This window comes from Triticum urartu, chromosome 7A, assembly GCF_056163025.1.
Source record: "Triticum urartu cultivar PI428250 chromosome 7A, HENAU_Tu73, whole genome shotgun sequence".
Taxonomy (NCBI): domain Eukaryota; kingdom Viridiplantae; phylum Streptophyta; class Magnoliopsida; order Poales; family Poaceae; genus Triticum; species Triticum urartu.
Window position 1 is genome coordinate 196,661,025 of NC_141879.1, and position 14,218 is coordinate 196,675,242.

A 14,218-nucleotide genomic window follows, 5' to 3' on the forward strand; every position below is an offset into this window, starting at 1 on the left:
TATCAGAAAAGGCCCACCAAAATACTGTATTATAAAAAGAAAACACACTCAATTATCTCCCACACACGCCAAACCAAGTAACATTTTTGTATGAAATCGAAAACACCAAACAACACAACGATGCGCACCCAACCCTTCTAGTAATAAGAAGAATCACACTTGTCTTTTTTGAACACAATACAATTGTGGATGCTCACATACACACATGTACACTCACTTCTACGAACGCGCTCGCACACACCATATCTTGTGAGCACCTCCGAAGTACTGGGGTGCCACAAAATGTTAAGATTAACGAAGTCACCGCAGGCGTCTCTTAGTCAAGAGGAACGTCTCCTTCCACTGAACAAACATTGTGAGAAAGACTAAAATAAATTTAGAAAAATACACTATCAATGCCAAGTCTAGGATTTGGATCCTGGTAGACTAATTTCACCGCAAGGAACCTAACCATGTTGAGTTACGCTCACTTCACTCACCACACTTGTCTATCTAATGTCTATTTTGGACGTGTGTTCCACAAAAATATCAACACAACCCACCTTGCAATAAATTTCGCAGCTAAAGGGCAATAGTGTGACGTGGCGGCCCGGGGAGGAAGAGGGAGGGCGCGCTCTGAGGATATTTACACAACCGCTTCTGTGATGGAGAGTCCAGGCCGAGCAGAGCAAGATAGATAGCAAGCTTCGAAAGCTAGCTCCCTCCTCGCGGCAGGCTCCACCATCAGCCACGGCCGCGGCCGCGCAGCACAGCCCCCTCCTAGAAGCATCCTGAGGCACGCGCCAGCAGTGCACGGCATGCAGGAGTTCCAGCCAATCGCCGGCCTGGCCGGGCGGCTGTTTGGCGGCGCGGCGGAATCGGCGGGCCTCCTGCGCCGCGGCGGGGCGGCGGCGGCGGCGCAGGAGGAGGTGCGGTGCCCGCGGTGCGACTCGGCCAACACCAAGTTCTGCTACTACAACAACTACAACCTCTCGCAGCCGCGCCACTTCTGCAAGGGCTGCCGCCGGTACTGGACCAAGGGCGGCCTCCTCCGCAACGTCCCCGTCGGGGGCGGTTGCCGCAAGCCCAAGCGAAAAGCCGCCGCCGCCTCCGACGTCGACAAGGACGTCTCCAGCGTCAATAGTGAGGCCAAGAACGCACGCTCTGGCTCCAGTGCTAGCAGCTCCAGCCTCACCTCCGGTCCCTCGTCCGCGTCGACGAACACCGTCAACGACGTTGGTGCATGTGCCGCGGCCCACTCGAGCGGCGGAAGCACGCCGTTCACGGGCTTTGGCCCAAGCACCTTCATGGCGGACGCGCCGACTCTGCAGTCGCCGGCGCCGATGTTCGCCGACCAGGCGGCCGCGTTCGCGACGCTCTTCGGGACGCCGCTTCCGGCCTTCACCTTCGCGGCGCAGCGCAAGGCCGAGGACGACGTTGCCCCTGCAGTCACACTCACAGAGCAGTCGTCGTCGGCGACTTCCACCGCAGACATGGTGCCGTTCTCCGCACGGTCAACTGGCGCAGCGACGGCATCAGCGTCAGACTGGCCACCGGCGACGATGATCGACGCCGGGATATTCGACCTCGCCGGCGCCGTCGGGAGGGACACGACGTCGTACTGGAACACGGCGAGCTGGACGGACCCGGACGGGACCGTGTACCTGCCCTAGCGCGCCGCCCACTCAGTCATGGTCGTTTGCTCGACCTTCGACTTGTCTAATCGTAACCACCGCTCTCTTAATCTATACTCTCAGTGTGCCGGCAGCTTGGCTGCTTCTGTGATTCTTTCGATGGGGCAGTTTTTGCACACTTGTGCATAGCAAATTATGTCTGAACTTCGGTTTAATTATTACTACGGGTTTGTTGAAACCAGTAAGCAGTGTAAATATCATGATCAGTACTCCTAATTATAACTTGGACGGTGTGGACTGCACTCGGCTAGCTCTCTATATATCTTTGTCATGACACGGCAGACGCAACTAAGGCCTCTTTTGGTTCATAGGATAGGATTATCATAGGAATAGAAATTTTATAGGAAATGAGATGATATGTATTTCAGGTCCTATGAGTAGGAATAGGAAACAAGATGTCATTTGGTTGACATCAAAGAAATTTTTCCATTGAGTCTAGGCTCTTTATTATTTTCTTATGAAATATGGAGGATAGAAACCAATCCTATGTAGGAATAAGAATCAATTCCTATGAACCAAAGAGCTCTAAAGGAAAAAATTCTATAAGAATACTATCCTCTAGAATTCTTATGAAATTCCGAAGCCCTAACTAGCTTACGTCGATTGCTTCTCGGAGTAGGAGGTTGTTGGTTCAGCATGGGCTATGACAATTCGGAGTAGGAGGTTGTTGGTTCAGCTTGGCCTATGACTACTCGGAGAAGGAGGTGGTTGCTTCAGCTTGGCCTATGACAGGACAGTGTGACACGCTCTTCTACTTACTCCGGATGTGGTTGTTGCTTTAGCACGACACATTTCTGCTCTGCGGTGCTGTGCATTATTTCTTTCTTTTTAATTTGAATCGGAGCCGTTAATTAAGAAGAAGAGCGTTGTCCGATAATTATAAAAAATTAGACAAAAACCATCTCAATCCACTAATCAGATACACACACACCACAGTGAAGAAAACCTAGTCAAGGTTTTACATTAACATCATTGACTCGTGGTCATCACTTCTTTCCTAGCAAGTGACTTCGATTTACCGCAAACGACCGCTGACCAACTTCACACCGCACAGGCGTGAGAAGGCACATGACGATCCAAAACAAGCAATCGACCATCTGTGTCTGCGATCAGTGGCGGAGGCAGGGGGTGCCGGCAGGGGCCTTGGCCCTATGCTCTCAGAAATACAACTACATATACTCTTGATCCTTTATTTGTCAAACAAAATTAGCAACATTTAGATGATTTGGTCCTGTCTAACATCATATAACATGTTTGGCTCCCTCTATATTGAGTTTCTGGCTCCGCCACTATCTGCGATAGAGTAGCTTCGATTCTGGTGATGAGCCACAGAGGAGAATTGCGCCCTCCTGCCTGCCGCCACCACGCTAGTCGCCGGTGCGGCAGCGACGGCGAGGAAAAGCGAGAAGGGAGGAGCTTGGAAGCGGCACATCCAGGGCACCCTGCTGCTCCCCGTGAACAGTTTCAAAAAGGAGTTATGCTTTTTCTAAATGGGGACAAAAAATTTGCCTCATCAGTTAATTAAGCAAAAAAATATATTCAGTTAATTAATGAAAAACCGGGCATTCTCAATGTATATACCATCATCCGATCATCATGTTGCACCAAATTTGTTCTAGGGTATCCCTATCTCTGTGACACGTAATACGTTAAGCAGAAAGGGAGCAGAGTGGAAGAATATAGACAAGCGCTGGCCACAAAAGTGTGCTTAGCCACCATGTGACAGTCGTGTAAGCAATCCAAACTTGATTAGAACTTGATTGAAAGTGTGCTTAGCCAGAGGGTCGAACTAACGACTTGTGCAACAACCACCGTGCAGCTCAAAAAGTAGCCACCGTGCGTCACACCTTTTCCTTCACAAGTATCTATATACTGACTAGCATTCACTTACACTAAAGTTTAAATTTCAAACCTGTTTGGTAATTATTTTTGTCACAAATCACTTATATTTTTTGGCATACCAGGTATAATATAATGGTGAGAAGGAGCAATGGAGTTAAGTTGGATCAGGTGAAAGTGTATTGTTTTTCCAATTGAATTTTGATGTTGATGACAATAGGTTTAGTGATGACTAATGTGATTTATCAAGTGTATCTCAGGACATTGGTTTCTCATTGATTTTCTACTTACATGGTTGACCCCTATTTTAAAAAATATGAAAGGCGTTGGTTTTTCGAAGACTTGAAGGTTTTTCGGTTTTATTTAAGCCACATGACAACCACACTATTAAGAGGGTCGAGTGTTCGAGGAAGTAGCAGATCATGCTAAACCTATATACAGTGACTCCCCATAGCGCCAAATTTGCTTGAGAGTAAAACCCTAGACCAACCTCTGCATTTGTTGCACTACAAAAAAAAGACACATCCGTGACATTTTGGGCCGAACGAATTTTTTTTATGCCATACATATGACACTTCTATGACGATAATTGTGACAAAATGCGGTATCATCATAGATGTGGTGGGCTCCTACTTCTATGAAAAAAAATCATGACAGAAAAAGGGCTTTTCGTCCTGGGTGGGCCGGAGACGCAGCTGCATGACATTCTTTGGGCCGTCCATGACGGAAAAAACCATGGTAGAAGCGAGGGGGAGGAAAATTTCGGGGAGTTCTCGGTTACGGTGGGAGGTCGGGGGCCGAGTGATGCGCGCTTCTCTCGTACACATACGCGCGTGTGTGCGAGGCATTGGCTCTAACTGAACCCGAGCGAGGCGTTGGGCTCTAACTGAACCCGAGCGATTGCACTGCAGGCTACACGTTACTGAACCCGAACGATCGATAGATGGCTGTTAACTGAACCCGATCAAGCGATTCCTTCGCTACTGCTGCTAACTGAAGTCGATCGATGTTGCCTTTAGATGAACAGTGAGTGTTGCGCGGGGGGGGGGGGGGGGGGGGGTTGGATGAACAGTTTCCGGCGGGGGTGGATGAACAGGACCCCGTGGTGTTGCCTCTGGATGAACAGGACCCCGATCGATCGAGCCGGTTGGGGCTGGATGAACAGGACCCCGTGGAGGGCTGGATGAATAGGACCACCCCGTGGAGGACATGATGAACAGTAGACGGTGGAGGGTAGGATGAACAGTAGCCCGTGGGGGGGGTGGTTGAACAGGAGCCTGTGGAGAGGGCTGGTTGAACAGTAGCCAGTGGAGTAGCGCGCGGTGGAGGCAGGATGAACAGGAGCCCGTGGATGAACAGTCGCAGGTGGAGGCTGGAGGAGGTCGACGATGGATGAACAGTAGCTCGCGGAGGCTGGAGGGGGTCGACGGTGGAGATGAACAGTATCCCGTGGAGTCCCATTTTGCGGTACGCCACACCCCTCCCGATGAACAGGACCCCCGTTTCGACCGTAGCGCTCCAACACAAATCCGTTTCCTCCGTTTTGCGGTACGCCACACCCCTCCCGATCAACATGACCCCCATTTCGACCGTAGGAGGTCCGTTTCCTCCGTTTTGCGGTACGGCAGACCCCTCCCGATGAACAGGATCCCGTTTCGAACATGGTCGGTCGAACACAAGGCCGTTTCCTCCGTTTTGCGGTACGCCAGGCCTCGTTTCCATCGCCTGTTCCGTCCAAACCCTCCCGATGAACACGACCACGCATTCTGTTGCCTCCTCATGAACACGACGCATTCCGTTGCCTCCCCATGAACACAACACATTCCGTTGCCTCCCCATGAACATGACGACGACGCTGTTTCTCCGTTCTGACCCAGCCATGTACACGAGCCCTGACCGTACGTATGCGCGAGTAGGCGTTCGAGACCCCGCCCGTATGTACACATACGTGGCCGTATTTTCTTTCTTGCACCCTGGCCGCTGTACATACGTGTACATGCTACGTGCGCGCCTCTACTACGACACATGCGCGCCTCTACATCCACCAGTATATATGTACGTACACGTTCGCGACCAGAATGACAACACTACGTACGCTTCGACCAGGTCAGTCCCGACTGTCAGGCACTTCCTTGCGTGCGAAGATGTAGCTGGTGGGTCCCAGCAGTCAGGGGAAAATGTTTTTTTCGCAAAATACGATGGCCCGTCTGGTGGGTCCCCGCTGTCAGGTGGAGGAATAATTATTTTGCACGTAATAAGGAGGCACTTCCTTGCTGCGGCCATGGACCCAACTGTCAGCTTCTCCACATACAGTCCACGTCCGATGGAAGCCGTTCCTTGACCACATTGACCACGCCGCGCCGAGAGCACCAAGGCGGTGGACGACAGCGAGGCCTAGGAAGGGGACGACGCGAAGCCGGGGAAGACGCGGCAGTGGATGCCCACGTGTAGAGGAGTACGAGGGTTCACTGGTTCGCTGCGGTGTGAGGCCGCCATCGTCGCAGAATAAAAGGGGGTGTGGGTGAGTAGAGGATGGCCTGGCCAGCGGTGAGAGTAGTAGGGGGCGGTGGGGCCTCCGCCGCATTGCAGCCGGCCACGAGAGGCAGGAGCACGAGGCACGATCGGCGCTGATTTGGGTGGCTAGAGCAAGAAGACCAGAGGTTGAAGAAGCACTACGGCCGTTGGATGGACATCGTACGGTCACTGGAATTAGAATCGTGCATATTGATTAAGTTGACAAAGCCCTCCGTCCCAGTCAACTTAGTAGGCCCACAAGTCAGCCTCCCACCAAGGTGAGTCCCAGCTAGCAGGGGGTATTCATTTTTTTTGTGCGTAATAAGGAGGCACTTCCGGTGGGTCCGAGCTGACAACAGGGGGAACGTTTTTTTCGCGAAATACGATGGCCCGTCGGGTGGGTCCCAGCAGTCAGGGGCAAACGTTTTTTTCGCGATATACTGGTGGGTGTCCGGTGGGTCCCTGCTGTCAGGTGGAGGAATAATTATTTTCCGCGTAATAAGGAGGCACTTCCTTGCGGCTGCTGTGGACCCAGCTGTCAGTCTCTCCACGTACAGTATTCTTCCGATGGAATTCGGTCGTTGATCACATTGACCACGCCGCGCCGACAGCACCACGGTGGTGGACGACGGCGAGGCCTAGGAAGGGGACGACGCGGAGCCGGGGAAGATGCGGCAGTGGATGCCCACGCGGAGAGGAGTATGAGGGTTCACTGGTTCCGCTGCACTACCGTCGCCGCAGAATAACAGGGGGTATGGGTGAGTGGAGTGGGGGGATGGCCTGGCCAGCGGTGGGAGTAGTATGGGGGCGGTGAGGTCTCCGCGGCAGCACAGCCGTCCACGGGAGGCAGGAGCAGGCGCCATGACCGGCGCTACTTTGGGCGGCTGGAGCAAGAAGACCAGAGGTTGAAAAAGCACTACGGCCGTTGGATGGACATCGTACGGTCAGTCGAGCTAGAATCGTGCATATTGACTAAGTTGACAAAGCCCTTCGTCCCCGTCAACTTAGTATGCCCACTATACTGGGTCCCAGCTAGCAGTGGGAGTATTCATTTTTTGTGCGTAATAAGGAGGCACTTCCTTGCGTGCGAAGATATAGCTGGTGGGTCCGAGCTGTTAGCGGCGGTAACGTTTTTTCGTGAAATACAGAGGCCGTTTCGGTGGGTCCCAGATGTCAGGTGGAGGAAATCATTATTTTGTGTGTAATAAGGAGTCATTTCCTTGCGTGCAGCCGTGGACCCAGCTGTCAGCCTCTCCATGTACAGTCCACTTCAGATGCATGTCGGTCGTTGACCACGCTGACCACGCCACGCCGAGAGCACTAGGGCAGTGGACGACGACGAGGCCTAGGAAGGGAACGACACGGAGGCAGGGAAGACTCGGCCGTTGTTTTTGTTTCCTACGCGGAGGGGAGTACGACTGTACGAGGGTTTACTGGTTTGTCTGCCGTCGCCGGAGAATAACAACAGGTGTGGGTGAGTAGAGGGATGGCTAGGCTAGCGATGGGAGTACGATGGGGCGGTGAGGCCTGCGCGGCAGCATAGCTGGCCGCGGGGAGGAGGGAGCAGGCAGTCCCGTCGGCTCTTGTTTGAGCGACTGGAGCAGGAAGAGCAGAGATTGAAGAAGCACGACGGCCGTTGGATGGACATCCAACAGTATACATGCCATCTGTGGAAAGCCTCAAATATGTGGAAAACAGCATACAACCCATCTGCCATTATTTCAAATAATTTACAGCCCATTTGCTAATTGTTACGGGTTTTTTTGAGCTCATATTCTTTATGTTAGCATTACAGCCCATATTGTGGCCACGGTTAAAAAATTATACAAAATTTTGTATATGTCGGTGCGGTCTGAACTGTTTTTAATCCCGAAATTTTGAGTCACATTTAAATTGATTTTAAAAATAAATGTATATCAATATAAAATCCAATATAAAAATCAATGCAATTTAAAATCTCGAAATGAAAAAAGATATTTGAAAATAATTGCCGGTTTGATGTGTTTTAAAAATGTACAGCCCATTTATCATTACTGATAGACCATTTTCTCGGCCAGCCGAATGAAGCTCTCCTCGTCTTGAAAGATTTGCAGCCCAACAGGCCTAATAAAGCGACTTACTTGACAAATCACAAAAGAACTGGGCTAGCCATTTTCAGAAAGAAAAAAACTACTGGGATGGTCTGTGGTAAACATAAAAGAAAAGGCTGTCTAGACAGGCCAGAGTGTCCCGCACAGCCCAGTTGACACCCTGCTTCCGTCTTAAAAACAAATTAGATAAATGCCACTCCAATTATGGTAATTCATAAAAATGCCACTGCAATTTCCAAACTTTGAAAAATACCATTGCAATTTTTGCAAACTTTGAAAAACGCCATTGCAGTTTGCAAATTTTGAAAAACGCCACTCCAGACTTCGAAAAATGCCACTAGAAATGGCATGAAATGGCATTTTTCAAAGTTTGGAAATTGCAGTGGCATTTCTCGGATACACCAGATTTGGAGTGGCATTTATCAAATTAACCTAAAACAAAAATAACTGGGCGAGCTGCTGGGTCCTTGGTGTCAACCGCTCGTTGTGCAATTCTCTCGTTTATTGACTACGTTGACAATGGCATGGGACCCAGATGTCAGAAATCCACTAGGAGGAGCCATTTTTTTATTAGCTTGAAATAAGGAGGCACTTGCTTGCATACTGCCATGACCTTGGCGGGTCCCTGCTGTCATCCTCTCCACGTACAGTACCAGTTAGTCGTGCCTCAAAACTGATCGGCACGCCATTAAAAAAATAAAGGTCGATAACTAATGCGGCACCTCGGGCCAACGCGGCCAGATCGCATTTTGCACGAGAAATTACACACCATGTTTCGTTGACATGTGGTCCCGTTTCAACATATCAGTGAGACGATGGCGAGTAGTAGGAGTGTTTCCGAACGGACGTGTAGGCCGGGGCGCCTTTTCGTGAACCGTGGCAAACTCGCAACCGTCCACCGACTCTTCGCCTTTTCCTCTCGATTTGGAACTGCCGTCGCACGCTCTTCCTCTCCCTCCTCCATTTCCTTCAGACCTTCACCCTTTCTTCTGCCATTGTTCGATCGTCTTCTCCATGGAGGGAATAGGACGGAAATGACCCCGTTATTCTTGTCCCGATCTGAAAGATGACGTGGTGGAGGAACTCATTGATCGGTGCGACTTCATCACCTCAGCTAGCATGGCAGGTTCGTTCAAGCCCATTCTTGACTCAACTAATAACATCATTACAAAGAACCCAAGAGTCAAGGAGCGGTTTGATCTCCCCTATCTTCTTCGCCGTGACCCTGATGACTGGCGCCGGCACGACGGAGGCCTCGCCCTGTGCCAGTTAATGTCGCTTGATAATGATACGTATGATATTAAGATGCCATCGCTTGAGGGCAAGGCTTGGGTGGGCCCAAATGGAGATTGGGTTGTTTACATTGGGTCCAACTGCGAGTGGGAACTTGTGAATGTCTACACTCGTGAGCGGGTTCCACTTCCAAAAATCTCAGCACACTGCCCAGAGGTTGAGCACACCGGTAATGTACGCACGTTCAAATACGATCATGGTGACTGTCTTCTACGGAAGATATCAATTTGTCGAGTTCCCAACCGCTCTTGGAATTACAACAACTATCAAGTTGTTGCTATCTTCGACAAGCTTGTTGCTGTCCTTCGTGGTTCGACTCGATGGATATTGCTCAAAAATCAGTTTCTGTACACGGATGAGTACTCTGATGCAATTCAATACGAGGGCCTTGTGTTTGCTGTCACCACTCGTGGCACTGTTTTTGCATGGCATCCTAGTAGTTTCGGTACGTTTTTCTTCCACCGTAATTATAATTGTTTCATCCACATGCATGCGGGTTAGCAAGTTTCCCTTTACTAATTAACCTTCTTCTTGTGTTTCCAAGGTCCTGTGAACATCCCACCACTTATACTTGTAAGTTTTTATAACCAAGGGGGAGATGACAATGGTGATGATCACGAGCATGAGGACGAGCAAGGCCCATATACTCTGTGGCGCCTGGCAACTAATTCCGATGGATCACCTCTTCTTGTGTGTATACAACCCACTGATGATGTTACTGCTAAGGAAGCAGGTGTAGTCTCCCATGGTCGCACTCTCCGGACCTATTCCAACACCGGCTGCATGGTATTCGGGATGTATACTAGTGTGCTAGCGCCAACTCCTTCTCCCTGGCACAGAATTGATAGTCTTGGAGAAAACTCGCTCTTCCTTGGACAAAACTATCCGATGATGGTGAAAGGCGATCCAACTGCTATTGACACATTTATGAGAAGCAACTGTGTCTATACCTCGGACATTTGGGTGGTTCCTTACCCTGGTACTGATATAGTAGGCCGCTTCAGCCTGGATGATCAGTCCTGCGTTGGTCTCCAGATCGACAACGGATGGCCCGTCCCAGAGAATCACTTTTGGTTCAAAGCAAGCATTTCCAACGCCGCGGAATGGTTGAGTTGAAATTCATTTCATTGCTTGTTATTTGTTGTGTGGTGAAAACTTTAGTATTCATAATGTATCCTCGTTGTCGATGTGGGTTGATGACCTGTTGTATGTAATAAAATGATATGCGTGTGATAAACTTACTAAATTTATGAATGGCTTTCGAGTCGCTTCTCTAAATTTGTACTAGCTTCACATGCTTCGCGCGTCGGGCGGGTGTTTTTACTATAGCCATATGTTAATGTGTTCGCTGTACGTAACCAGCACCTCGAATCCTCGATACTAGTACTATATAGTAGGAGTAAGTAGTAGGAGTAGTAGGGTGGCATGGGCCAGACCAAGCATTCACGTCCAGGAGTACGACACACACCACCACCACGACATCCATCTGACACCATATTATTTCTTGAAGTCCGTGCTAGAGCAATCTCTTCAACCTCGTCGTTTCTCTAACTTCAGCCATCGCGCGGCGGACAAGGTGGGGGTTTGCCGATAGTCAGTTTCCTTAACTGTGGTCCCACTTGTAAGGCCAACTCCAACGCACGACCCCAAACTCACCTCCGTTTTGCACGAACTCCAACGATAATTTTGACTAGAAAAGCAAGACCAAAGAAAACAAGAACCACAAGAATACATTTTACTACTCCTGTAAGTTGGATTAGTGCCTTCTCGATGCATTCATTGTTGATTTGCGGAGGCTCGATCTTGCTTCTGTGCTAGCTAAAAGTGATAGAACATCTACTAAATTGCGCTCTATCAATATATGGATGTACTCTTCTTCCCAATACAAAAACTTGCATCCATTCTACTCCCTCCGTTGCACAATACATGCCTTCTATTTGTCAAAATATATATGTATCTAGACATGTCTTAGTATATAGGTACATCCATTTTTAGACAAATGGAAGTCAAGTATTTTGGAACGGAGGGAGTGCACAATAAATTTTTTAAGTTAGCACAACTAGTCTAATCCGAGGGCAGAACCGAAGATTTGGTCGGGTTCTTCCTCCTTTTGCCGACACGTGGGACATCCAGCATCCAGGTCGTGTCATGAAAGAAAATAGAGTGGTAGTTGAGGCCACGAGATGTGCATCTTGGGTTAAAATGTAAATAGAATCTTTCTACTCTTGAGTAACTCCAAAAGCGGCCACCAAAGATCTTTATTGGATTTGTTTTTCATCACCAGCACGTCGAGGTGAAATATGTGCAGGTTCAGTGGGTCCTCTTGCATTTTCACTGACATGTGGGGCCGCATGTGAGCAAACAGACGATGGGCTCCGCGCGTCCGCTGGCTGGCTGAGAAGAGAGATAGAGGAGGGTTGAGCACGGACTGCAGGAAATTTGTTCTACGTACCTCGATATAGTGGGGTGGCATGGGCCATAACTAGCATTCACGTCTAGTAGTACGGCACACGCCACCCACACGAGTCCCATTCGACACCAATTTGCTTGGAGTCCATGCTACAACCATCTCTTCTCCCTCCTGTTTTCTCAGCCATCGCGCGGTGGGCGGGGTAGGGGTTTGCCGATAGTCGGTTTGGTCAACCGCGGTCCCACTTGTAAGTGAAAATGCAACACCGCACGCATTCCCGCTTGAGCGGCGTGCAGGACCAGCCGTGTGGGGGTGCGACACGAACATGGCAGGCTTTTCCTTTTGAACTCATAACTTGTAAAATTTGGTTCTGCTACATGGCGTGATCGATAGATAGAAAATAACGATTTTGCCTAGAGTAATGAGAAGTTTGGTTCTGGCGCCGTTCATGCATGAGTACGTATGAAAATTATGAAGTTGATGCGAAAGGTAAGATAATTACTTTAGTATCATATACTACTACATGGATTTGATAGAAAGATAAAAATACATACGGATCCATCAACGTTCAACAACATCCTCACGCCCTAGTGCGCCGGGTCACCAACCGACGTGTGAGGAGCAGCGGCGTTGGCGGCGAGCTCAACGTGCTTCTGAACAGTGCCGTCCAAGGATGCCATGCGCTCCAAGAAGGCCAGCGTCCTATCGTCCTCCTCTTGCATGTAGCAGTCCTTGTGGACGATTTGCGCGTAGACGTGGGTGATTGTGTTGATGGTGTCTTGCTGGGCTAGGCGCTGCGCGGCGAGCGCGACCTCGTGGTGGACATTCTCCGGCGCGACGGCGGGCAGTCGCAGGGCCACCAGTGCATCGAAGAGGTTGTTACCATATGGCCGTTGAGGGTGGCGGGCATCGCAAAGCCTGGGCGCGTCGGCTGGAGGCTTACGTCAAAGTCATCCGCAAGCTTCTTGACAACGGTGAACTTGTCGAGGAAACCGGCGAGGACCTCGTCAAACAAGGAGACGAAGCTGTCGTCCAAGCGGCCCCTCGCCCTGGCGGCCTCAAGCAATACTACTTGGAGAAGTTCCTCGGTGCCGGGCCGCAGGCCGGCGTCGTGGACCATCTGGCACAGCCGGCTGATGCTCGCGCTCATCGCCTCCATGGGTCTAGCGTAGCTTCTAGTCAACTGATCTTGCGATTCGAGTGATCACTCAGCCCTTGGTTAGCGTGCGTAGGTGCGTAGGATTTCGTACTACTCCTCGGCCCTCTACTGCACCTGCCTTTGGCTGTATGATAGGTGGGCCAGCCACCCCCTGGGGCCACGTGTCATTCACCCAAAGGCAGTTGTCGTAAGTCAATGAAGCTGCATCCCCCTCCGTGCCGGTGCAGCATAGTCATCTCACCGGACCTCTAGTTGGGGCCAAACAAGAGAAGTTTGATGTTTACTGGTTTATTGGTCCCCTTTGCATTTTGCGGCAAGTTTTGACCTTTGATTTAACTAATAAAATGTTAATGCATGTAAACAAAAATGTTGTGTAAGTCACCTTACGAAAACCAAATAATCCCAAAATACTTAGGCACGGTGCATTAACTCCCTCCTTGTTTCTTATTTCGTGACATATCAACCAACGAGAGATGTGGGCCGTGCATGCTTTCAATGACTTGAGACTACCAAACATGACATGCAGTGTTTAGTTCATTGCATGTAATCCTATTAGTACTCTAGTTAGGAGTAGCAGAAAAACATTAAGTTCTCTCGCCGATAGGAATAAAACACCATGTATTTATTTACAAAGGGAGTAGTACGTTTTTGGTGACATGCATTACTAGATATTGCTAGTCAAATACTAAAATCCAGATGGACGTGGTAGTACTCCTAAATCCAGACGGTGGTGCTACTAGTACTAGTAGTAGTACTACCAATGTAGTAGTAGGAGTACTAGCACTGTACTACCCGTTGGTCAAATTATTATGTGCTGCTCCTCATAGTGAAGTGACAAGACCCTACGCCGGAGATGACACCTGAGTATAGGTGCCGTGTTCGGCATACCTTAGTCAGCCTCACCATCTGCAGTTACTATCATCATGGCTGTAGAGCTAGCCTGCTTACAACTAGCCCTGTTCGATATAATTTCCCGTGCGTAGATGCCCGTGCATTGCACGGAACACCAAGATTGGGGGTGGACGGCTCTGGCAGCGGCCATCGCGCCAGATTTTTCCACGGCCTTCTACTCCTAGATGTGGTGGGGAGGAGATGAGGCTGATTGTGAGAGACAAGGATTTGTTTGTAAATAGGGAACAAGTGCGGGCATCTTTTTGCAAAAATAGAGAAGCTTGGTTTGTATGCGTCAGATCTAGATCCGACGGCTATTGGTGAAAGATGGGAGGCACAACATCATCAC

The 14,218-nt window shown here is 49.8% G+C and overlaps 1 protein-coding gene across 1 annotated transcript; it reads left to right on the forward strand.

Annotated features, from left to right (window-relative positions):
* Positions 1-585: 585 nt before the first annotated feature.
* Positions 586-1,993, forward strand: LOC125520488 (dof zinc finger protein 4-like). Its single transcript, XM_048685434.2, has one exon. The coding sequence runs from the start codon at positions 798-800 to the stop codon at positions 1,650-1,652; it is 855 nt and encodes a 284-aa protein (XP_048541391.2). The 5' UTR covers positions 586-797; the 3' UTR covers positions 1,653-1,993.
* Positions 1,994-14,218: the final 12,225 nt, after the last annotated feature.

Coding starts and splice junctions, on each gene's coding strand:
- LOC125520488 (XM_048685434.2), top strand. CDS start 798: ATGCAGGAGTTCCAGCCAATCGCCGGCCTGGCCGGGCGGCTGTTTGGC.